Raw genomic sequence first — 25631 nt, forward strand, 5'->3', positions numbered from 1 at the left:
CCTGAAGGCCTGCCCCCCACCACTGAAGGCCTGTACCACCATCCCTGAAGGTCTGCCCCCCCTTGTAGGCCTGCACTCCCCTGCCCAGGCTATCCCACCATTCCCTGCCCGCATGTACCCATTTTCTTATTTACTTCTTTTCCCCTTCTTGCTTCTCTACTTCTCCTCTTCATTGTTCTCTTTCTTTCCCTTTCTCCCACCAGACCTTTTTCTCTGCTCACTCCATCCCTCTCTCCAAATACTCTTTATCCTCTTTCCAACCCTATATTTCTCTCCCTGTCTCTTTCCTCATTCCAATCCATCATTCAGTACTTTTTCACTCCTTGCCTCCTTCCCCTCAGCTCTCCTCTCAGGCTGCCTACACTTAATCTCTCTCTCTCTCTTTTTTTTTTTTTTATAAATTATTTATTTGTTTTCAAATTAAACAAGTGCACAAAAGAATATATTACAACAAATTATTCCAGAATAGCACTTTGATATCTGCCATATAAACATCTAGTAAAATCAATAACCCCACCCTTCATCATATTTTCAATAAAAATATACACATATTATATATCATAGTATAACATATGTAACATTATTTCTAACTCCCTCCCCCCTTTAGTGTGCTAAAAAAGAAAACGAAAAGGAGAAGAGAAGAAGTGATGACTATTCACTACAATATTTTGCCAATAGCCCCAATGATTTTCCAATAATGTATTTACTCTTTTTTTTTTAATCGTGTAGTAGTCTGATGGCAGCAGAAGAAATGCTGTGCTGCTGTGGGTCCAGTCATGGCCTCCCTTCCTCCCCCCGAAGCCTGCCTGCCTTCCCCCAAGCCAACTTGCCACCGATTCGGCCTCCCGCCACTCACCCGCTGCCCGGAGCCACTGCTAGCTGAAACCATTTAGCACACACACCCCTGCCGGCGGGCGGGTTGCAAGCAGCAACACAGAAACACCACTGCCGCTTGCACTCATCGTAGGAGCGCATCGGGCCCACCCTTTAATCCGGCCCTGGATGCGTGGGAGGCTAGAGGAGAAGTCGGACACCAGCACTTCCCGACTGACCCTCCCCCCTTGCCCTCTAAAGCAGCGGCCAGCCAGCAAGAGGCAACACTGCTGCTCCTGTTTAGGGGGGAGGGTCAGTAAGCGAATTGGGAGGCCAATTTTTTTTTTTTTGTTTATTTGTTTTGAATTGATTCGAATCGATTAACCCGAAGTGAATCGAATCATGAATCGGGCAGCACTAATGCAGTTAGAAGAAGAAAGTGCACCCAGAGGTTCATGAAATTACCAGACAGCAAATATAGGAAAAATTATTTTATTTTCAATTTTTTGAGAATGGCCCCCTTTTACTAAACCACAGTAGCGGATTATAGCGCAGGGAGCCTATGAGCGTCGAGAGCAGTGTGGGGCATTCAGCGCAGTTCCCTGCGCTAAAAACTACTATCATGGTTTAGTAAAAAAGGAGGGGGTATAGTTGTCTATTTTTGTATAGTTGTTACTGAGGTGACATTGCATATTTTAAGAGTCATTGCCTTGACCTCTTTTAAAAAAAACCCGAATATAAATGATGATTAACATTTTCTCTGGGTACAGTGTGCTTTGTGTTTTTAAAATTTTTATTGTAGATCATTTTGACTTGGTCATTTTAAAAGTAGCTCGCAAGCCCTGCTTTAGACTGATTGTAGGTGGGACTGTACAACCCACTTGTACTTTAGAATCAGAAAATAATATTAAATATTGAACTAAGGCCAGTACTGGGCAGACTTGCACGGTCTGTGTCTGTATATGGCCGTTTGGTGGAGGATGGGCTGGGGAGGGCTTCAATGGCTGGGAGGGTGTAGATGGGCTAGAGTAAGTCTTAACAGAGATTTCGGTAGTTGGAACCCAAGCACAGTGCAGGATAAAGCTTTGGATTCTTGCCCAGAAATAGCTAAGAAGAAAAAATTAAAAATTTAAATTGAATCAGGTTGGGCAGACTGGATGGACCATTTGGGTCTTTATCTGCCGTCATCTACTATGTTACTATGTTAGTATGTTACTATGTTATATTGCCAAAAGTCTGTGTTCTCAGTCTCCACCTGCTGGCAGAGGAGCGCTAACCTATCAGTCTATGCCAGTCTAGAGGGACTAAAAGAAAGATAAGCAGATAAGAACTTAATTTCCATACACACATATAGTCAAACCTCGGTTTGCGAGTAACGCGGTTTGCGAGTGTTTTGCAAGACGAGCAAAACATTTTCGCAAATCGTGACTCGCAAACCGAGCGTTGACTCGATTTGCGAGTCCCCCCGCCCGCGAACTGGCATACCCCGCCCGCCCAAACTGAAGGCTTACCCCCATCTGGCACCGGCATGCAGCACCAACCTAAAGGAGGTGCTGGTGCCCAAAGATCCTGCCTCTTGCCGAACTGGGCCTTGAGCATCTGGCATGCTCAAGGCCTTCTGGTTCTCGTTCTCTCGGAGAGAAGCGGGAGCCAGAAGGCCTTTAGCATGCCAGATGCTCAAGGCCCAGTAAAGCAAGAGGCAGGATCTTCGGGCACTGGCACCTCCTGTGGTTTGGTGCTGCGTGCCGGTGCCAGATGTGGGTAAGCCTTCAGTTTGGGCGGGCAGGGTATGCCAGTTTTCATGGGGGGGGATGTGGAAGTACACCAGTGGCCTCGGTGGGGTGGAGCAGCGCTGGTGACCGGGGTGGGGTGAGGTGGAACCAATCAAGCAAGTTTCCCTTACTTCATATGGGGAAACTCGCTTTGATATGAGTAATTTGGTTTACTAGCATTCTTCTGGAACAAATTATGCTCGTAAACCAAGGTTCCACTGTATCCATAATAATAAAAGGCTAAGCGCGCATGCGCTTTTCAAAAATCGTGATTCCTGGTGGCGTGAGGTGTGCTTCTGTGTCATACCTCACGGCGCCTGCGCTAGCTGGAGGCGCATGTTCCAGAGACTCCTCCCTCCCGCTGCCGCTGCTCTTCAAAGCGGCCTGCTGAGGTTCGCCAGCCGCTGTAGCGAACCTCGCAGGCCACTCTCCACCTTCCCGATGCTGATAAAAAAGGAAATCCAGGTAGGATGGAGGCTGCGATCGGCAGCGACTGCTGCTACTCCTCCAGCCGCCTAGCTCTTCTCTGCCGGCCCCGGACGGCAGCCCTCTCCACCCCGTCCTGATCACAAGGGAGACCGTGCAAGGGGAAGGGGAAAGGGAGGAAGCGTCTCTAGCACCCGTTAATGTAACGGGCTTAAAGAGCTAGTAAATATATAAAAATGAAGTGCTTCCAGTTAGTTTTCTTTACACCACTTGGGAACTTGCACTAAAGTCGTCGTCAATCCGCTGGTAATAGTTTATCTCATTGAAACTCTATCCTACTGTTCATGTCTTTTATCTGTTTTTCCAATTTATATGAGAAAACTTATCTGATCATTGTTGAGTTTGTTGGCTAGGGACTGCTTCCGACATGTTTCACCCTAAGGGTGTTTCAAGGCTGTCCCCTATATGTGCCATATCGGTCCTTCCTGAATCAAATATAAGAGAGAGGTAAGACATGAACAGTGGGGTAATGTTTCAATAAAATAAACTACAACAACACAGTATAATAGAATTTATGAGTGTTGAATTAAACAGGGGTATACTTTGAATAATTTGTATAGGATTTTGTGTGAGTTTTATCAAAGGGAAGTTTGCCAACACAGATGTCTTTTTATTACCAGCATACCTTCTGTTGCTCTGGACTTATTGGACCACATGCTTACCCTGGATCCCAGCAAACGATGCACCGCAGAGCAGACTTTGCAGAGTGATTTTCTAAAGGATGTTGATGTCAGCAAAATGGCCCCCCCAGAGTAAGTGTTGATGTTCAAGTATATCTGGATTTTGTGAAATAGTGAGGTATGGTAGGGGATGGTTGCCTTCAGATTTAAACATAGAAAAATGAAGACAGATAAAAACCATCTTCCATCTACTGTAGCTTAATTAATCTGCCTACCAATACCTTCTACTAGCTCTTCCTCTCCCTTAGAGATCCAATGTACTTATTCCATGCTTTCTTGAATTCAGATACATTGTTTGTCTCCACCACCTCTACCAGGCCATTCTACATTCACTTACCCTTTCTATGAAAAAGTATTTTCTGAATTTACATTTTAGTCCTTCTTAGACTTGGTCCTTTCACCTTCTTCCTATGATCCCTCATTTCAAAGCTTCCTTTCAATTGAAAGACTCTTCTCATGCACATTTATGCCATGTAGGTATTTAAGCACCTCTATCAAATCTCCCCTATCCCACTTTTCCTCCAAAGAATACAGAGCCGTGCAAAAAGTTTTCCATCACCTCCAAGTAATACATTGTTCCGCCTTTCTTGCTGGATCAGAGCAATATTTCTGACGCCTACTGTTCAGAATTTTATGCTCTATTATCCTGCACATTTTAAATTGATTTAGGACTTCAGATTTAAGTCTTGTAACGCATAAACGGCAGAATGTCAATATTTCATAAATGGATTACATTAGCCAAGCATTAATCAGTGCTTCAGTCATCTCGACCTTTATTTTTGGGTGTTTTCTGAACACCTTGACAGCAAGATTATTCCACAAATTCTCAATTGGAACGAGATCTGGTCACTGCCCTGGCCATTCCAATTGCTGAATATGGCTCGATGTCATCCATTTTGTCACCATCTTTGCCCGATGGCAGGGTACATTGTCATCCTGGAAGTGGAAGTAATCATGGAAGAGACTCCTTGCAGACGGAACCATTACGTTTTGCAAAGTGGAGAGATACTTGACACCGTTCATAATGCCATCAATCACCTGAAATCATCCAATGCCATTGGCTGACATACAGCCCCAGACCATGATTTTTGTCAGATGCTTTAGTCAAGTCCAGGTACTGTGGTTTGAAAGCCTCATTCTTAAATCATCTTACTAATGTGATGCACTGTTCTCCTAACACACAAAAAATACTCTCATCGCTGAAGAGAATGTTTTCCCACACCTCTGGAATCCACATGCTGTACTTTCTGGCTCACTCAACCCATCGCTTTCTTTGCATCGCTGTTACCAACAGCTTCTTTCTTGCTCTACAGCCAATTAGGCCAAACTCCAGGCACTGCCGACATACTGTTGAGGCAGATACGTTCACTGAACACATTTCCTGCCATGTGACTGACAATTCTGGTGATGTGAGTGTGCGAAGTGCCACTGAGATCCGGTGAACAACCCTGTCCTCTCGCACAGTGGATTTGTGTGGTCTTCCACTTTGAGTCCTGTCAGTCACATTTCCTGTCTCTTTTTTCTTACTGAGCAAGCGTGTGACTGTACTTTGATTGCACTTCACCCTGGCTGCAATTTGCCTGCTTGAATAGCCTTCTTTAAGTAAAACCACTATCACACATTTTTCTTATGAAAGATTTCTAACTTTTCCCATGTTGCAATTATGCTGTCACTGATTTTTCCCGCTTTGCCATATATGTGCGTGACTGCTGCACTGTGATTGGTTCCTCAAAACAAACACCATCGGTTGAAAACGGAGTGATCCGATTGGACTGCTTTGATCTGGTTTTGACGTGAAATATCAACATTTTTCAACATTCTGCAGTTTATGCAGTTTCAACATTCTGCAGTTTATGCCTGAAATAATTTTACCATATCATATTTTGCTTCTAGTATTCTAGGCGATGGAAGATAGCTAAGATTTGAGGAGACTTTGAATGTGTGCCAAGTGTTACATTGTTATTTGAAGAGAATAGGTCAGATAACCTTTATGCCCTTAGTGCTAGAAAAGTGAAGTAGCTTCAAAAGCAACGATGGCTTGAATGGGTAAGGAGGTTATAGCATTTACATATGTCATTCAGGGTATAGAGGGGTATCATCTCCTTTTTCCTATTGCCCATTCCTCTCCCTGTGTACTCAAGCATCCTTCTAGCTTTTGTTGTTGCCTTTTCAACCGTTTGGCCACCTTAAAATGATCAAACTCAAATCCCACTCCTCTTTCATGCACAAAAGTTCTTGAGCCCCTTCAGATTCTTGCAGCCCAAATGCTTTACCCTGCATTTCTTAGCATTAAATTTTAACTGCCAATTTCCAGACCATTCTTCAAGCTAGATCCTTCCTCATGTTATCCACTCCATCAGGGGTGTCTATACCCTATTCCAGATTATCACTTAACACAAACGTTAAAATGAACCGGTCCAAGAACCGAACCTTTCAGCACACCACTGGAAACATCCTTTTCTTCAAAGTGAGCTCTATTTACCAGTACCCTCTGTTGCCTTCCACTCAACCAATTCCTGACCCAGTCCATCGCTTTGGGGCCCATATCGAGGGAACACAGTTTATTTATTAGATGCCTATGTGGAACAGTATCAAAAGCTTTGCTAAAATTTAAAAACACCATATCTAGCACTCTTTCTCAATTCAACTTTCTGCTCACCCAGTCAAAGAAATTGATCAGATTTGTCTGACAAGACCTGCCACTAGTTAAACCATGTTCTTTAGCACTCTCCAGACCAGTAGAGGTTAATCTTTACGAATGGGTATATATCCAATCATGACCAGCAGGTGGAGACTGAAAACAAAACTGTGGGACAGTATATAATATACTCCCTTCTCTATTTACATCAGTCTTCTTTCAGTCTCCAGCAGGTGTTGATTTGATCTGTACCCATCTCCCTTGGTAGGGCTGTTGGAATTTGTTTAGGGGGTTTCTAGTCCCTGTTTTTGGCCGGACAGAGCTTGGGCGGGCCCTGTTTGGGGGTCCGTCCGACCTCGGGGGTGTCAAACCCGGCGGGTCACGAGCGGGGTCCCTCCCCCCACTTCCTCCACCTCCCCACATTTTTTTAGAGGAGCCTCAGCAGTAAGCCTTGCCCCCTAAATCAAGCAAGGCATATTGCTTCGAGAGCCTGTGGAGTCTGTTCTGTAAAAAAAAAAAAATCCTGAGGTAGTGCCGGTCTGAAGGGTTGTTTCCCTTTAAGAAAACTGTATTTTACTGTATTTTTTCATCTAACCGGCACTTTTTTCTAGCTAGGTCGCGTATGGAGCAATTGTGCCCTTCTCCGGGAGAGGGGGACACAATTAGGTCCAGCCGCGAGGCTAAATTCTCCAGGCACTAACAAAGAATATTATTGAAGGTGAAAACCTAATCTTCCAATGGTGTCCTTATGGAGTGAAGCAAAATGGACTTTTTTTGTGTGTCTCCATCTACTGGTAGATGAGCATAACCCATAGGTTCTGAACTGATCCGGTGAGGCTCAAGGAAAGAAAATAACAGATAAGAAGCTTTAATTTCTCCTAGGTCACTCCAATTCAAAAAACACCTATTTCACTTTTTGTGTTGGATACCTTACAGAGCAGGATTGAACTTATATGTCACAGATGCCTGATCCTCCTAGCTCAGGCCCAAGAGATAACTTCTGTATCCCCCTCATTTCCAGAAGCAGTGTACCTGCTGCTTTCTCCTACTTCAGAACTGCTGCTTTATTTCTCCTTAGGAACAGTGGTGCACTGGCGCAGTTAGTCAGATCATACTGTTGAGGAAGTTCAGAGGCCTAAGCTACTTGTCATCTCTCACTACTTCTCTATTCCTTCTGGTACAATGGTTAGGCTAATCAAAGACTTTGATTTCCCTAGAATGGCACAGTGTCCAGGGAACCAGAAACAAAGACCCTTACTTTACAGTACAGTGGATTTCAAATGGGGCTTGAATTTTTTACCAGTCCCAGTTTTTTTCCAAAAGGAGTCTCCTTCCATTGCCTCACAGAGCAGGAGACATCTTCCCTTATTCTGGTAACTGCAAGGTACAAACAGGACACAGTACATTAGGGGTTTCTGCCAAGTTAAGCAAAATCTTTGGGGTCTCTACACTTAAAACTAATTCCATCTTATATTCAAACATGTATTTTATTGAAACTGTCACAAACAGAGAAGCGTCACAAGTCCAGAGCAAAGCCAAAGTAACTTTCCAGGCACAACTTGTACTTTATCCCAAAATATTGATCCTGCAGGTATAATGCACCATAATTACATAACCGCTGTCTTAACATCTTTCCCTTTTTAGCCTTCCCCACTGGCAGGATTGTCACGAATTGTGGAGCAAAAAACGCCGGAGACAACGACAGAGTGGGATAGTCATCGAGGAACCTCCTTTAGTTAAGGTTTCTCGGAAAGAAGGCACCTCATCAATGAGCACAGATGTGACAAAGAACAGCAGCCCACTTCAGCTGCTTCCAATGCAGGTGAAGGCAGAGGCCTCTGTCACTGATCTGGGAGGTGAGTGTAAAGGTGTTGGATGTGGTCTTTTCCATTTTTCACTGCTTTCATTGGTTCAATTTTTTTCTAGATACACTTTGAATATTCACTGATACTTCTGACTTTGATTGGATTTAGATCCCCCTGCAAAAAACATTGAAGACTATTGCTTTGGTTATTAGATGTGCACAAGCCAGCCCATGTCCTTTGGTGGTGGTTGTGGATTGCATTTTGTTTATGAAAGGTGTTTATGTAATTTGAATCACAAGGAGTGTGGAATAGGTTTTCTGAACTTTTCTTCCCTAATCAAATGGAAGCCATATCACTTAGTTTGATGACCATATTTTTTTTTTGCTTGTCTGTGTTTACATTTTCTTGTTGTATCCTGATTAGATAGGTGTGTGTATGTATATTGGATACCACCTAAAAGGCAAGCTGTACCTTTTGTGGCATGAATACTTAAAAGGGGCTCCTGCTTCTCAGGGTAGCTGAAAACTCCCATTGTACTCAGATCTTGAAGGGTACATAATGTTAGTTTAATTATTTTATTTGTAAATCTTTTTTATTAAACAGATATAACCATAATACAAACAGAAAGGCAATAAAGATTTTACAATAGAAACTATGTACCATGGAGGACTGGACTCTGACAACTGCCAGACACCATAATCCCCCTTCCCCTGTTCCCCCAAGGCACCATCCCCTAACCCCCCCCCCATCCCCCCAGAAACAAAGCACAGACTGAGGGCAGAAATCAGACAGGTAAGGTAGAATATAATTGAAGTTGATTCAATATACAACTACGACTTTCAGGAGATAAAATGTTCAAATACGGAATCCAGGTGTTAACAAAGTCTCTGCTTCGGCCTCGAGAAGAATACGCCAAGTGAGCTTCCCAGCCTATCAGCTCATGTAGTCTATTTCTCCAATATCAATGGGAGGGTGGTTCAGAAGAAAGCCAACAAGTTAAAATACATTTCTTTCCCAAAATGAAACATTTACTAAGAAACAGTTTTTCAGCAGAGGTGTATACAGAGAACAAGGAGAAGTGAGCAAATAACATAGTAAGTGCTGAAACAGACCCTACGGTTAGTTGAATTAAATTCCAGCATATTTGTGGAGAGTAGTGTTCTATTTCTGAAAAGAGGGACATATAGGACATTAAAGAATGCCACAGTTGATTTTCTTTTCTTTCTTGAAAGAAGCTGATGACAAGTAATGAGAGAGGCTGGGATGGGCAGACATTCATAAGGTCTTCAATCTGTCTTGTTACTGATTGGGATAAAATGTAAAGTAGTGTGTATCCTGTCGGTTAGCAATGGCAGTAACAAATGACTCTCATACATTACATGACTGATGGTCTTGGTTTCTTTTGCAGGCCTGGGAGACATCACCCAGCAACTGAATCAGAGTGAATTAGCAGTTCTACTGAATCTGCTACAGACCCAGACCAGTCTGAGCATACCACAGATCTCACAGCTCCTCAACGTGCAGGCTAACCCAGAAATGCAGCAACAACTAGAGGCACTTCACCAGTCTATTAATGCATTGACAGAAGTAACCACACAGCAGGCAGATTCTGAGAAGCCAGTGATGGCGGAGGAATCCTCCAATGAGCCAGCTGTCACTGGAGACTTAACCACCTCCAATGTGGCCAGCACTCAGGAAGACATGCAGAGTGTGCTGGCAGTCCTGCTGAGCCAGTTGATCAAGGCCCAGGATACTCCAGTGAACCCTGAGGAGAGCAATGGCGAGAGAAGCAGTGGGCCACAGGAGCAGAAGTCTCCCACAATGCTGGAGGAGGAAGAGATCATAGGTAAATAACCATGTGCGTGTAGACACATTGTACCATCTTTAGCTTGGTGGGGATGGGAAGGTGATCTCAGTAGATAACACGTTTCAGAGAAAGTTTTATAATGAATTGCTGTAGAAGAAAATGATTTAGATTGAAGTGTATGAGGTTAAAGGCATGGGTAAGAGTGAGCTTTGGAGCACTTTAATGCTGCTGGAGATGAGTTTCTGGACATTTGAGAAGCAGCTGACATCTTCCATTTTCTGAAAGGCTCCTGGAGTTGCTAGCCATGTGCAAAATTTAAGAGGTTGGTTACTAGTTTTGCTTTGCTTCAGCAGCAAAGAGGGCATCAAGACAAGTTTAAATCTGGGGACTTGTGATGTAGACTAGTGCTGGTAACATCTCGCACAGCACAGGCCTGCAGAATATATATTTCACTCAACTGTAGCAAAATGCACTTTCCTTAACACCATTTTGAATTGGGACTTTCTCTTTCACTTCCTGCTCTTCCTCTTACCCTTTTGATGAAAGAATAATCATTATAAAATTCTCACAGGTTCAGACTGCTGTTTCAGCTGCAAAAAATGTTTAGCTTTAATGATGATCTAGCCCAAAGATGGGGCTAGTCTGAGAACCATGACTGAAAAGTTGCATGCCACAGTGTCTGGCAGAGGTGATGAAGGGCAGGAGGCTATTCTTTATGTAAATTTCTTTTTTCTTTTTTTTTAAATGATACATTCTGTAATTTTAAAGATGATGTTAAAAGAAGTGACTGTTCTACAGTTTATCCTCATATTCTTCCGCCAGAGAAGAGGCCCCCTGAACCTCCTGGGTCGTCATCGTCTCCACCGCCTCCACCTCCACAGATTGAAGGGGATGCTTCTGTCCCAGCACAGGAACTAAACCCAGTGGTGACAGCTGCCCTACTGCAGCTTTTGTCCCAGCAGAAAGCTGAGCCGCCGCCGCCACCCCCACCACCTCCAAGCAACCCAGTGCACGAGCGCCAAGCCTTAAGGTCCATGGACTATGCCAGGTCACAAGCACCCAGGACTTACAGTACTGAGGGGCCAGAAGGGGGATTTGGTGCTGCTAGTGATGACTTGGAGTCTGGCCAGCCATTAACAGATTCCCTACCACAAATGGTGGGAAAAAATAGGACCTTTTCCAGCTCTACCAGCCACACTGGAGAGGCCAGTGGCTATCAGGGCACAGGATCTGTTCAGTTCCCTGGGGACCAGGATCTCAGATTTGGAAGAGTTCCTATAGCATTGCATTCAGTTGTTGGCCAGACTGCAGTGAAAATAGAGGGGAATAACAACACACTGGTGTACCCGGAGGCCAAACTCCAAACATACAATGAGCTAGGACCAGGAGCAGCAGGCTCGAGCAGTACAGGAACAGGTCACAGTTGGGGTGTTTCAACCCAGGCTACTACTTTTGGGAAGGTCTACCGAGGGACTGGTCATCTGCCTCCTAGGGGGGGCAGGGGCAGAGGAGTTCCTTATTAGTCCAGAGACTTCGCTGTTTGGCTTTCTGCTGTACCTGTGTTGCCTCAGCCTGCAGAGAAATGATTTGCCAGAGCCTAGGTACCAGCTGCTGCAAATGTCCTGTTTCATAACTAGCTGCTGAACAGTGACCTCCAGTCTACAGTAGTCCCACACCTGTATCTTCCTAGGCAGACTTCTGTCTTCCGCTTAGGTTTGGCTACTGACAAAGCAGACAGTTGGCTGCACAATTAGCAGTCGAGGTATGTTTGGCTAGGCTCAAGGCCAAGGCGTCTCAGAATACAGAAAGTCTGCTGGTCATGCCTTCAGCTGTGGGAGATACTTTATGCCCCCTACCCCCATGCCCCAAAATTTTATAATGGTTATGAAATTAAATGGAGCCTGTTAGCTCACCTGCCTGATCTTGGGAGCCATGAAGGGACACCTGGCTGTGTATACAACTTGTTTATATTTCAGTTGATCTGTTCTTTTGATTTGTGAAGCTGCTGGACATATCCCTCACACTTGTCCACTTCCTAGTAAATAATATAGCAGTAAAAAAAAGTTGGTACATCATCTTAGCTTTTGCTGCTTCCCATATTGGTGACCTGCCTTATTTTAAGATAGTTGATTGCAGTGGGGAACTTTGTGGACTTTTGAAGGTTTGGTTTGGTATTTTTTTTTTTACAGACCTTCAAAAGAGAGAGCGAGTGTTTCTGGATGCTCAGATCTAAACAGAGATTCCAATATTGTTTGAAAATATTGGGGAGGAGAGAGGAAAACCCCCCGACTATTTTCCTGTTTTCCTTGGGAACCTTTGCAAACTGGAGTAGATATCTTTTTGGATATATAACAGTGTCCACTCTGATATGGAACTCCTGGCACGGTGAATTTGGGTGAAGAAATGGATTAGTGTTGAGGGTGAAATATAACCATTACAGCATCACTTTCTATATACCATATATACTTGAATAGAAACTGAGATTTTTGGGCCCAAAAATAGGGGTCTCAGTTTATATTCAGATCAGCACTGACCTGCCTCCCTCCCGAACCTGTTGCAGGCCTCTGCCAAGCCTGCCATGTGACCTGGTGGTCCAAGGTGGGCCGGGACAGGAGAGATCCCTTCTGTCTCCTGTCCCGGCCAACTCTACTAACTTCTACCTTCTTTCCTCTCTTGTGTACTTTTATAAATCCCTGGTGTTCCAGTGGTGGGCTGGGACAACAGGGATCCTTCCCGCCCCTGTCCCAACCGATTCTAAGAATTTTTACCTCCCTCCTTCCTCCCCTGTGTACCTTTAGAATCCCTGGTGGTCCAGCAGTGAAGTGTGGCAGGAGTGACCATCCTTCGTTCCTGCTCATGCAGAGCCGCTAGCTGATTTGCTGCCACGAGTTTATTGTAGCCAATCAACTAGTGGCTTTGGCTGGACCACTAGGTATTCTAAAAGTACTTGGGGAAGGAAGGAGGGAGTAAAAATTCTTAGAATCGGCTGGGGCAGGAGGCGGGAGGGATCTTTGCTGTCCTGGCCCTCCACTGGACCACCAGGACTTAACAGCAGGCCCAGTGGAGGCCTGCAAGGCATCGGGAGGGGGGGGGGACAGGATACTGAACCTGGCAGGGCAGGAGGGGGGCTGGTACAGAGACTGGCAGGGGAGAGAGTGAGTGAGGGGGCTGGATGCAGAGCCTGGCAGAGTATGGAGGGAGGAGGAACAGGATGCAGAGCCTGATGGACAGGGCAAGGCACTGCAGTTGAATATTAACTCCCCTGGTTTATATTTGAGTCAACCCTTTTTTGGGGGAAAAAGGTTACCTCGTTTATATCCAAGTATATACAGTATGCATATATTTTTGTTATCGAGGAAATCACCTTTATTTCCCTGCTCCCCTTCCCCTGTAGAATCTTATAATTAGGACAAAAAAAATCTAATCAAATGATTACTGTTTTTGTAATGTGAGTGATCTAAAGAACATTGGAGGATTTTGGCATAAAGTAGAGATCTGGAAACACTCGCCCTGCAGTAAAAGGCTGTAATGAATAATTTTAGTCTTTACTCCCCATGTTTAGGGACTGCCAGTGGTCAGGTTTTCACGACATTCCTGCTGAATACGCATGAAAGAGATTTGTATAACTGCCACTTCCCTGTTGTATGAACATCTTTCTTATGCATATTCATTTCATATATCCTGAAAACCTGATCTGTTGGTCCATAAATTGTATTCACGGTTACCTATATCCTCAGATTACCTTAGTTTACATTCTGAACAGAAGTAGGCAAGCCCTACTCAGTCTAGAGGAGGAAAGCCCCTCCCCAAGTAGTACAAGAGAAAAGGAATTGGTTTGCTGTTGCGAGGTTAGCAAACATTGACAAACTTCACAATTCCATGTATAAAATTAGTTCATTTTCCTCTGATTTTTGGTTCATGTAAATACAATGTAATGTGTATCTTATCACAGCCTACCTATATCCTTTCAAGGTGAAGCAGAGTTAAATTCAAACTAGGTTTAAAGTTTTGTGTAGGGCCAACATGCTGGGATTAGAGAGTTTTTGTTTTTGATGGTAAGAGATGAGATGCCACTGACCTTGCTTTACATCTTGTCTAGCTGTTCTGTGCCTTCCTTGACTCTGAGCTCCATGCCTGTGTGATGCCCTCAGCAAAGCTGTGCAGTTGGGTCTACTTAACATTATGGGTGCTCAGAATCTTTCAAAATGTTTTGTCAGCTTGTCATATAACCTAACCCAAGACTCTAGATCAGTGGTTCCCAAACCTGTTCTGGGGATCCCCAGCCAGTCAGGTTTTCAAGATATCCCTAATGAATATGCATGAGAGAAATTTGCATACCTGTCACTTCCATTATATGCAAATCTCTCTCATGCATATTCATTAGGGATATCTTGAAAACCTGACTGGCTGGGAGTCCCCCAGTACAGGTTTGGAAACCACTGCTTTAGATGATTGGTTGTCACATTCAATGGCAGAGTTGCTGGAGTAAGAAAATGACAACCACTCAGACAATCTAGGTACTAGAGAGCAGTGCTGTAAAATAAGAACAATTAATGTGTCTCAAAAGAGGTTAAACTAGGTTCCAGGGGAAAATTCTTAGTTGAAACAGTTAAGCTCATACAGAAGGGTTCTTGAAAAAACTCATGTGACATCTGAATCATTGTGTGTCCCTCTAGTACAGGGCTTCCCAAACTGTGGATCATGACACCAGCTTTGCAAAACCCACATTTGGGAGTCATGACTTGGATAGATTGTAATTCAAAATTTCAGCCCCACATCTACAGAGATTGCATAGTTTCTGTAGCCCAAAACAACAAAACTCTCAATTTGAGTGAGGTTTTCTTAAGTGTACTCTCTTTTAAAGTGCACACATAGGAAAAGTATGTCAAGCTCTTTGTGGTTACGCCACAGTTATACTTGACAGATACAGTGCATATAACTTATGTTACAGCTTCATTCAAGGCTGAAGTGATCTGCTGTGTGAGCATAACTTTTAGGGGGTTATTTTTCTCTGAAATCTGACTTGAACATCTTTTTGAGAAATGCTAATTTTTGTTATTTCTTATGGCTAATTTAGTACGTTTGATTGTTTTGACTATCCAACTGTGTGGCAAAATCTCTTCTCATTTTTAACTGTTCCACTAATGCATTCATTGGTAGTTAATTCAAAGCTGCAGGTCATTCTTTGATTGTCTCAGGGGGTTCTCTCTTTACCCTGAAATGGCCATCTATATTTTAACTTAATCCAAAATACTGGAGATGTGAGGCTTTCTGCAAGTAGGCCTCCTGTGTGACACTGGGGTGGGGTGTAGTGAGGAAAAAAAGAAATCCATCAAAAGAACCTGGAATAATTTTGAACAATTGCTTTCAGCCTTACTAGCCTGGGTTCCTCTATGGTTCAGCTATTATGTATCCAGACATTGGGTTAAGTAAAGTCGAGCAGCACAATGTCGGAGTAGGGCAAGGAGAGAGCCAAAATGTAGCTGCTGCTAGGGCACTGTTAGAATTTGTAAACTTTTTGTATAGAAGTAACTGTGGTTAAAAATCCCATTTTTAAAATGTAGCCACTAGCCAGTATAGAGATCTGGCTGTTGCCTAGGCAAAAGCAGGCAGTCCAATTGCTTCATGTTTACAAAATAGCATTCTTACATCACTTCAATTTTTTTAGGGTTGTGGGGGCAGCTTCAGGGATAGCAGAGGAATTGCTTTAACACTCAGGCTGCAGTTGGCCTGCCCCCTTGGCACAATTCCCTTTAAATGTTGGTATTTTTGCTGCTGGCATTTTTCCCTTGGGAGTTGGTCTATAATCAAATAATTAGTTAGGTCTATTTATAATTAGGTCTGCAACTGAAGAATGGAAAATGTACTTATACTTTTTATACCTGGTTGTGCATAGTACTAGTAGTCTATACACCTTCACTTTCTGATAAGATCAGTGTAATATGATGCAGATCTTCAGTGGAGCCCACAAATGGGTTAAACTATTAAAAAAAAATTATACCAGCAGTACAAAGGTAAAAAGTTCACAGTGGGCGTCTCAACCTCAGCCCCTGGTTTCTATTGAATGATTCTCATTCACCTTACAGTATTGAGGTTCGCCTTGGCATTTCCTATGGGTTCAGTGGCAGCTGTAGCTGTTCCAATGGGCTGCAAATATTTTTGTGCAGAAGGCAAGAAAAGGGTAGATTATTCCAACACATGTCTCTGCTGCCCTTGTTACTTGTTTTTGAAGTCTGGAACATCTTTCTTTTTGGTTGTACCTTTTTTCTGTGTACAGGTATTTTGTAATATATTTTCTTTCAGTTTATAAAATGAAAAGTGGAGATTGGAAAATTAAATATTTCCTGTTGCTGTAATGCCTTTTGTTTGTCATTTTGATGCTGTTTAGTGTTGAATCAGTACTGTGTAGATGCTTATAAAGCAGAAGCATGTATTCTCCGCAAACGGACAATAACATTTCTAGCAAATTTAAAACTGGTGAAGGATACAAGTTTTTTTGAAGAGAGTGCCATCTAGCATCAAATGAGACTCTTACCGGCAATCCTGCTGTCTAACTGCAATCTTTCCAAAGAGGACAGGTACAACGCAGACTCACCACCCAATGGGTACAGATGTGTAGTAGCACTGTAAGTTTTGCATATGCACACTTCTCTTACTCACAAGACAGGTGGAGCACAAGCATTGGTAGTATAAGCTTCCCTTCCATGCACAGTCATGTTTCTTTGTGGCTTAGTTGCTCAGCTTCAGTAAAGAACATGTTAACCTGGAGGTCATTAGGTAGTGGTAATTATTGTGAGCATTTAAGAAGGGAAAATAAATCCATTACTATATTTCACAAGTTTACCCTACCTTACTATGCTTATCCCATTCTTTCTGGAATTCTAATATTCACCTCAGCTTTATCTCTACTAGCATGATGTTCATGTATCCACCTCCCTTTCCATAAATAAATTTCCATAGATTTTCCCCCAAGTCCCTTCAGCCGCAGAGGCATCAGTGGCAGCCACAAATCTCTTTCCCTCTAGCTCCCGAAGCATCATGGCAACCACACAAATCTCCCTCCATCCCCGAAGCAGCAGAGCTGGTTTGACACCCCTCCCCCCATTCTCCGAAGTAGAGCCAGTCTGACACACACCCTCTCCCTCCGTTCTCCAAAGCATCAGAACCAGTCTGACAACCCCCTTTCCTTCTGTTCCCCGAAGCAGTAGCGGTAGTCGGTGAGCAGAGGAAGCTCCTGCTTCCTGCCTGGGCTGGCTGAAAACAGCCTGTTTACCAGCGCCTCCTTTGCTCACTGGCTGCAGCTGCTTCAGGTGAGTGAGGGAGGGAGGTTGTCAGACCACCTCTGCAGCCTTGGGAAATGGAGGGAGAGGGGTTGTCAGACCGGCTCTGCTGCTGCTTTTGTAGGAGGGGAGAAGAGGGGAAGAGAAAGTGGGAGAGAAGGGAGGAGAAAGTGATCAAGAAAGAAGGGAAGAACGGATGCTGGATCTACAAGTGGTGGGATGATAAGAGTGAGACAAAACTATTTTTACAGTAACTCAAACAACCAGAAACTAGTTATCTGGCATCCATCCACCAATCCCCATGAGTCCTGGATAACTGAGAGTCTACTGTATTACCACCTTCTTGACTGAGTTCATCTTATTTGACCTTTTAAAGGTGTAGTCTCCACAATTGCATACACTACTCCAAATATACTTACAGAGATGTCATCATCACCAGTTTCTTACTGGCTATTGTCCCTAAACACCCAAGCATCTGTCTGGGTTTTGCCATTGCTAAACAAGTAGATAAGTGACATTATGAGTTTTTAAATATATACTTATATTGCATTGTTTCAGACAAAGATGTTCAAAGCAGAGCTGCATACTGCATAAAATGATGCATAGAGAGTACACCTACTTGTGTGATCTTCATGTAAGCACCTCCAAGTGTGTAGTTTGAATGGAGCTGAGATGGAATTGATAAATAATCATATGTGAAAAACAAAGGTTCTATATGATCACAAAACATTCTAATATGAAAAATTCATATATGCAAAAATGTAATAAATTTGAGGAACCATCAGGCATATCCTGCAAGCTCCGTGCAACACCCTAAGCTGTTGGCTTACCGAGCCGCCTCAGATTTGGCATCACATAAATAAGGGACCCAGTGACAAAATTGAGGCAGCTGAGCAAGTTTGTGGCTTAGGGTGTTGCATGGAGCTTGCAGGACATTCTTGATGGCACCTCATATTCACTATCTATTTTTGCATATATACATTTTTCATATTGGGATGTTTGTGATAACACAAAACCGTTTGGTTTACACTACTTTGTGATTCAGTTTTGTTCTTGAGATATGTTTAATTTTTTGTTTGGCATACATATTTTGTGACATACAGGTACTTACATGTTTTATACCTGTTTAGAAAATAGCTGCAATTGCTACATGGATATTGTATGCTATCGAGGCTGTTTGGGATGGCTTTTATAAAGGTGCATAGGCACTTAAGTTTCCCTTTACAAAATAGGTGCTTGCCTTATCCTGGTAGACCAATCCATATGAGTGGGTTTATTCCACCTTGCCAGCTAGTCTAGGAGTAGAAAAAAAGAAATTAACAGGTAAGAGCAAATTTTTCTCTTTAGACATTCACATGGATGTGTTATAAAAATTGTTATTTTTGTCTGTTGTATGCTTAAAAATAAATATTCTCAGAGGATAAGCAGGCATTATATTCTCAAATGTGGGTAATGTCATCCATGGAACCCAATGCACTTCCAAATGCACTATCACTTAAAATTTTTAAGGCAGTGCCCATACCATGCACAACCTGTGCCTTCCCACCCAACAATGGCTTGTGGGATCTTCAGTTCTTCGTTTTCTGCTTAGATGAGAAGCTGTGTCTTCAATGTTCTCAGTGCATCAAACGTTTTAAATTTTGTGGGTGCCTTTCCGTTATTAGTTTTCTTTATGTCACATTTCTTCATTTGTATAATCATACTTTAATCCTATCAACTTTGATTCATTTTTGTCGACTTGATTTTTTGGCCTTTGGGCTACTTGGAGCCTTTTTTCTCCCCAAAAGCATTGGTTGTTTTTGGTCTTCTTTCTACTCCAGCTCTAGGCTATTGAGCCTTTTCACTTCATGTCGGCCGTTTTCCCCTCCATGTTAATTGGTACTGAGCCACTTTTTAAAAAATGTGCTCAATACAATAGGACCATTTCAGGCTCTGATCTGCATAATTGGTGTGTCTAGTGTCTGAATTGTGAACATTGGGGCATTGGCTGTGTCCTCTGCTCCTTCATGCAAAAGAGATCACTTAAAGCCCGCAAACACTTAAAGCCCACAAACAAATGCTCAGCCTCAAGTGACTGGCATCGACATCGGAGCCAACTGCATTAGCACTGCATCGGGATCCTTGCAGCATGGGAACTCTACCTTGTTATCATTAATTCTTCACGTGTCAAAAGAGATCACATATAGGAAGAGCTAAGAAGCACAAATATTCTTCCTCTTCTAGGCATACCACAGCATCCTCCCAAGCATCAACATCAATGCACAGTAAGTGTTGGTGCCCAGAGGATCATTCTCTATTTCTTTAGATGATTTCTTTGCAAAGGTATACCTTGACATCAAGGTTTCCCTCAACACATCAATGCCACTGTCTCTTCTGGTACCAGCACAGGCTCTTCAGAAGGAGATATATTGGCTGTGCTGAGATAAGAGCTTTCAGTGCTATTGCAAATATTCACAGGTTTTAAAGGCTTCCATGCCTTCCTCAATTCAGCCTAAGGATGCGTCAATTCAGGATAAGGTCACTCGGCTCGACGTCAGGCATTGGAACTGACTTAGACCCACTTAAAGCATGTACCATCATCAGCAGAGTCGATGCAATCCTTGACGCACACTCCCTAGGAAAGAATACTTTGAGGAATCTGACTGAGCTATTTCCATCCATTCAGTTGAGGATTTGCCAGAATATTCAGCAGAAGAGTCCTACAGTATACCTTCTGATCTTTTCCCTCTTCCATGATGCACATCTCCACCTGGGAGCATCTCTTTTATTAGTTTCATAAGACAGATGGGGCAGGCATTACTCTTAAAAATGGAGTCAGAGGAGGGACCTCATTCTGAACTCTTTAAACTCTTTGACTTTGAAACATCACCAAATGATTGCATTAAAGTACGTTTACACAGTCATGAAATACACTTTATTTAAAAACTGGGAGACTCCTTTATCAGTAGAAGTAGCTTCTAGGAAAATAGGACCTGTGTCTGATTCTTATAGGGATGCCGAAAGTTAGGCGGCAGTAGGCATCCTACCGCTACCTAACTTAATTGGTTTAATTGGTGATAATTGGTTTAATTGGTGATAATTGACCACATCATTTAAAACCAATTAAAAATGAATTTTAAAATAATGCAAGTGCCTACAGAACAGGCCACTGATGGCCTGTCCACAGAGGCCTATCAGCACCTATGGTCAAAGTGGGCATGACTTGTGCTGGAAGTGACTGTAACCCCTATGGATGCAATTCTCATGTTAAGTAGGTGCTGGAAATGTAGGCCAGTACAAGATATTAACGTAAATTAACTTTCAAAACTTGAAAGATACATCAAATTATTAAAATAAAAACACATAAGATAAACTCAATTGATCACACACTAGTCCTCCAAGACTTAAAGAGTAGAAAGATTAAATTCAAATAGTTATCTAAGAAAGCCGTTTAACTACTGCAGCACAGAGAACTAATCCTTATTATTAGGCGCAGTTATTGTTCCCTTCTAAAGACATTAAATTGAGAGAAAACTTATCAAATGAGATGGGTCAGTAAATACATATTTTAAAGAACGGTATCTGACTACACATTTGCATGGATATCTCAAAAATAAAAGACCCCTTATTTGAGTCACTCCAGGTTTCAACATTAAGAATTCTCTTCTTTTTTGAGTCTCTCTGTATGCCACAAAATATGTATCTCAGGAAGTCCTTGGATCTGTTTTTGAAGAAAAGTTTTAAGATCCAGTCCTTGTCTGGAGCCAAAGCCACAGACATCAAGAGGGTGGCTGGGATAGCCACTTCTCTATCCAATTGTTCCAATACAGCTGAGATGTCCAATGGTCTGTCCTGAGATTCTCCAAACCTTTTCTTTTTCCTCCACTTGGGATTTAACTGGAAGATAGTATACCTTTGTAAGAGGGGGGTAGAGAACTTTCAGGAATTTGTAAGATCTCCATAAAATATCGCTTCACCATTTCTCGGGGGGAAATTGATAAGATCTTAGGAAAATTTATAATCCTCAAATTATTAGCTCGACTATTAATAATAATAACTAATAATAATAACTTTATTTTTTCTATACTGTCATAATCTTGCGACTTCTAGGCGGTTTACAGTGAAAGAGAGCTGTACAATCGGCGAATTACAAGATGAGAACAGGTAAGAAGTCACTGAGTAGTCAGTGATTACAGGTTACAAATAGATTACAGTATAATCTTAAACATGTTACATCAAAGGGGCTGGATGGTCAGCGAATTACAGTATACAGATGGTGAGGAAGATACTGAATAGTCAAGTGAAGAACAGATCGCAGAATACTATTAGAGAAGAAGCGTAGTATCAGCATGAAGAGAGAAGCTTTAGGATGGGGGGCGTTGTCTGGCTAGGAAATAAATCTATTGAACAGAACGGTCTTGATTTCTTTCCGAAAGGCGCCATAGTTGCCTAGCCAGGTTTGCTGTCTGCCAGCTTGAAATTTAAAAGTTCTATCCAGAAAGGTTCTGTGTTTGCAACCTGTGATCTTCGGGTAGGCAAAGAGGTTGCGATTTCTGGTTGTCCTTATGGGGATGTAAAGTTTGAAGTGAGGTAATAGATAAATTGGGGCCATTTCCCACACCAGTTTATAGCAAAAGCAGGAAAACTTCAATAAAATCCATGCCACAATTGGCAACCAGTGTAGCAGTTTGTAGTAGGGACTTTTCTTTAGTCCGAATATTAATCGGACGGCCATGTTTCTCTAGAGCTTCCAATTTCCTCTTCATAATTATATTGTCTTTGACCAATAAGTCTTGATTATTTTTTACTGATATTAGTTCATTGTCTATCTTCTGTACATCTGTTTTTAGCAAGGATATATATTGTTTTAGAAAATTTTTCTCCTTTCTGTTCTTGATTTCTTTACCCAAATTTACCATCAAATCCCATAATGCTTCAAGGATGACTTCTGGGGGTTTAGTAGCTGAAAAAAGGTATGCTTGTGTGGTGAGAGGTTGTTCTAAGTTTTGTTTTACCTCAATGAAGTCTTGTATCCCCTCAGCCTTAGTTGTCCCGGTCGCAGGTCCTGGCAGAGTGAACAAATCACTCTGAGATGTCTCGGTCAGCGAGCCCTCCAACATGCTGGCGTCCCGAGATGAGAGTGCTTCCTGTTCGGGTGCTCTCTGATCCCGCGGAGAGCTGGCTGCCTGCGGCAGCGGCTGAAGAGGTGGCATCCTTACGTTGGGGCTTAAGGTGACATCAAGCCATGAGGTTTTTGCTGCCACACTACTCCCCGGCGGCGATCAAGCGGGCTAGTCCCCGATGCTCCTTGTTCCTGCTGTAGACGAAGAAGGTCATCGATTGTGACTGAGGGGGTTATTGGTCGCTGGGAGGCACCACCAGTGTTCTTTCCCGTCTTTTTGGCATAATTATTCAAAGTAGGGCTGACAATCAGTGGCATCCTTACTGCAGCAAGCTAACAGCGGTCATCTTGGATCCTTCGAAATAAGTCCATTTATTTCAAATCTTTACTCAAACAGTTGTCAAACTTTGATCAATATCTTTCTCCATAACAGTTGAAGCAATTCCAACAGTTATCAAAGAATTTGTTCACTACTAGGAAGTTCATGGCTAGAGCAGCTTTTGATGCATTCAATGTTTCTTCCAGAACATCTGCAGTAGGCAATGTTGCAATGTGTAGACATGCTGGATTTTCATCTTGGACCTGGAAACTTCAGTTCAAAAATACCTTTCCAATGTTCCCTGCAAGGGAGATGCTCTGCTTGGAGAAAATAACTGTCTAAGGCTCTAACCTCTCAACCTTAATAGTATGAACATCTGGAAAAAGAATAACTCCAAACATTGATTCAATCAACCTTCCTCCTCTTCTAATCCTACCGCACAATGGTCCTGCTCAAGACAACAAAGACCACAGAAATCTCAACCTCAGTCCAAGCAGCAGTCCACCTTTTAACTAATTTCTAGAGAGTATAGCTACAATTCCCCTCGCTCTTCCTCCAGATCTTTCCGTAGGAGTCAGGGTTACTTTCACCAGCGGTGCTCTACTTTCACCAGCGGTGGACTCTAATTACATAAGACCGGTGGGTATGCCAAGTGATAGCTGAGGATTACATTCTACGCTTGCTAAGAAGACCTGCAAACCACACACAAAAAAGTCTGTCTTCACTTCTGTCCAGAAAAACCCTCCTTTACCAAGAGCTCTCAGCCCTTCTCCAGCTAAATGCAGTAGGGTGGGGTTCATTCCTATTATTTTCTCATACCAAAGAAGACCAGAGGCGTTCGACCCGGGGCCTCAAATACTTGTTGAAGGAGAAATTTTGCATGGTCTGTCTGGGAATATTTTTGCCCCTATTAGAAAAGGGTGATTGGCTTTGCTGTCTAGATCACAAGAAAGCCTACACGTATATCCATCCTACCTGCTCACAGAAAGTTTCTTCGTTTTTGGATAGGATCTTACCATTTCCATCATTTTTTGGCTCCCCCCCCCCTCCCCATCTGTACGAAAAACATGATTTTTAGTAACAAGCCACACTTCACACATGAGTACCTAGGAAAAGGCAGCATCTTACATACTGCAGTGAGAAAGTACAACATCAATACACCCATTGTAAAACTAAACAAGCCAGACTAGTACAGATCAATTCTGTAATCAACCCTAACAAAAAAACATGTCTTTCGAACACACAGAACACAGAAAACATCTTCGCCTAGTATGGAATGTCATCACAAACTTACCCCTCCCCCTTTTACAAAACTAGTGTGGATTTTAGCCACAGTGGTAACAGCTCTGATGTTCATAGAATTCTGAGCATCAGAGCTGCTACCACTATGGCTGGCGCTAAAAACGCTCCACAGTTTTGTAAAAGGGGGGATAAAATAGAAATACATAGATAAAGGTTAAATTGAACCAGCAAGAAGCTGGACTCTGCATACAATGCAATACCACAGAAACAGTGACACATCTCCTAAAGCAATAAATAAATAGAAAATTTTTGATCTACCTTTGTCTTCTCTGGTTCCTTCCATCCACTGTCTGCCATCTCTGCCCCTATATGGCATCTTCTCTCCTATGCCCCTTCCAGAAACAGTATGCCTCCCCCTTCCATTTCTCCTTTCACCCCCATTGGTCTGGTATCTGTCTCCTCTCCTTCCCCCCTGCTCTGGCTCTCTCTCCGCTCCCTTCCTCCTGTTCTTCCTTGGTCTTCCTTCTCAATTTATTTTCTGCCTCTGTCTAAATTCTTTTTTCTTTCTCCTCCCCACTTCCTTCCAGCATCTGCTCCCCCTTTCCCTCACACTTCCATTCAGTAGCTGTCCGTCCTCTCCCCCAAACTTCCATTCAGTGTCTGTTTCCCTCTCTCTACCCCTTCCATCTACTATTCACCCTCTATCTCGCCCCTTCCATTCACTGCCCTCTGTGCTCTTTCTATCCAGTGTGCACCCTCTCTCTCTCTTCCATATGGCATCTTCCCTCTTTCTGTGCTCCTTCCATAAACTATCCCGTGCTCCTTCTCTCCTTTGTACATGATTGATTTCAACTCTGTCACCTCTCCGTTTTTCTCTGTCACCACCCCCTCCCCTATGCTCTGGCATCTCTCTTCTCTCCTTTCTTTCCTTCCCACCTCACGGTCTGGCATCATCCCTTCCCTGATTCCCAGCATCTCTCCTTTCCTTTTCTTCCATGATTCCCAGCGGCAGAGGGAAGAGAAAGCCGCGAAGCAGCTGACACTACTGGAGGGAGGTTTGCTGCTCTCTCTGGAGGGTGGGAGCGCGATAGGGACCGGGCTGGCTGTGCACCCCCCCTAAGGCTGCACCCGGGGCTGACCTTCCTCCCCCTTGGTACACCACTGAGGTTCTACCTTATGATCTGGCTTTTAACTCCATGAAATGCCTAGTGCTACTGGCAGCAACTGTTTGCTCATGAGGGATTCACATCTTTCCCTGTTTGGACCACTGGTTGATCAAGGCTTCAAAATTGTACCTAACTCAGAATACCATCAGTGCAACAATTCATCTAGAGCTCTTAGGGTTTGCCGTAAACTACCCAAAGCTCACATCTACGCCCATCTCAGCATTAGAGTTCATGGAAGCTCTCTTGTACACTGTTCAAGGTCGGGCTTTTCTTCTACAGCAGAGTGTGGAAAATCTCCCTCACCTGTGCCAGACAACCTCTACCCTACCACTCACAATGGCACACCAAATGTCACCTGCTCTCTTATTCTTCAAGCACCACATGGGATATGGGCTCTAAGTGTGTCAATCAGTAGGTGGGAATTCGCTGAAGACAACTTTTTTAAGCGAGTTCACCCGGGTTCAATACCACCAGTAGCACAGAGGTGCCCGGCAGACGTTACCCACTTATATCACTTTGTAC

At 43.1% G+C, this 25631-nt stretch overlaps 1 protein-coding gene across 14 annotated transcripts in view; it reads left to right on the top strand.

The window, feature by feature from the left end:
• Positions 1-25631, top strand: part of CDK12 (cyclin dependent kinase 12) — a 266008-nt gene that overhangs the window by 129113 nt on the left and 111264 nt on the right. For 4 of the 14 annotated variants that reach the window (XM_033918522.1, XM_033918521.1, XM_033918525.1 and 1 more), the window contains exons 11-13: positions 3692-3823; positions 8034-8245; positions 9603-10040. In XM_033918522.1, coding sequence (XP_033774413.1) covers positions 3692-3823; positions 8034-8245; positions 9603-10040 — 782 coding nt within the window. Of the gene's footprint in view, positions 1-3691; positions 3824-8033; positions 8246-9602; positions 10053-10769; positions 12929-21370; positions 21425-25631 lie in introns of those variants that run through there. The other 10 variants (XR_004536806.1, XR_004536805.1, XM_033918524.1 and 7 more) reach the window with 8 other exon arrangements.

This window comes from Geotrypetes seraphini, chromosome 13, assembly GCF_902459505.1.
Source record: "Geotrypetes seraphini chromosome 13, aGeoSer1.1, whole genome shotgun sequence".
NCBI lineage: Eukaryota > Metazoa > Chordata > Amphibia > Gymnophiona > Dermophiidae > Geotrypetes > Geotrypetes seraphini.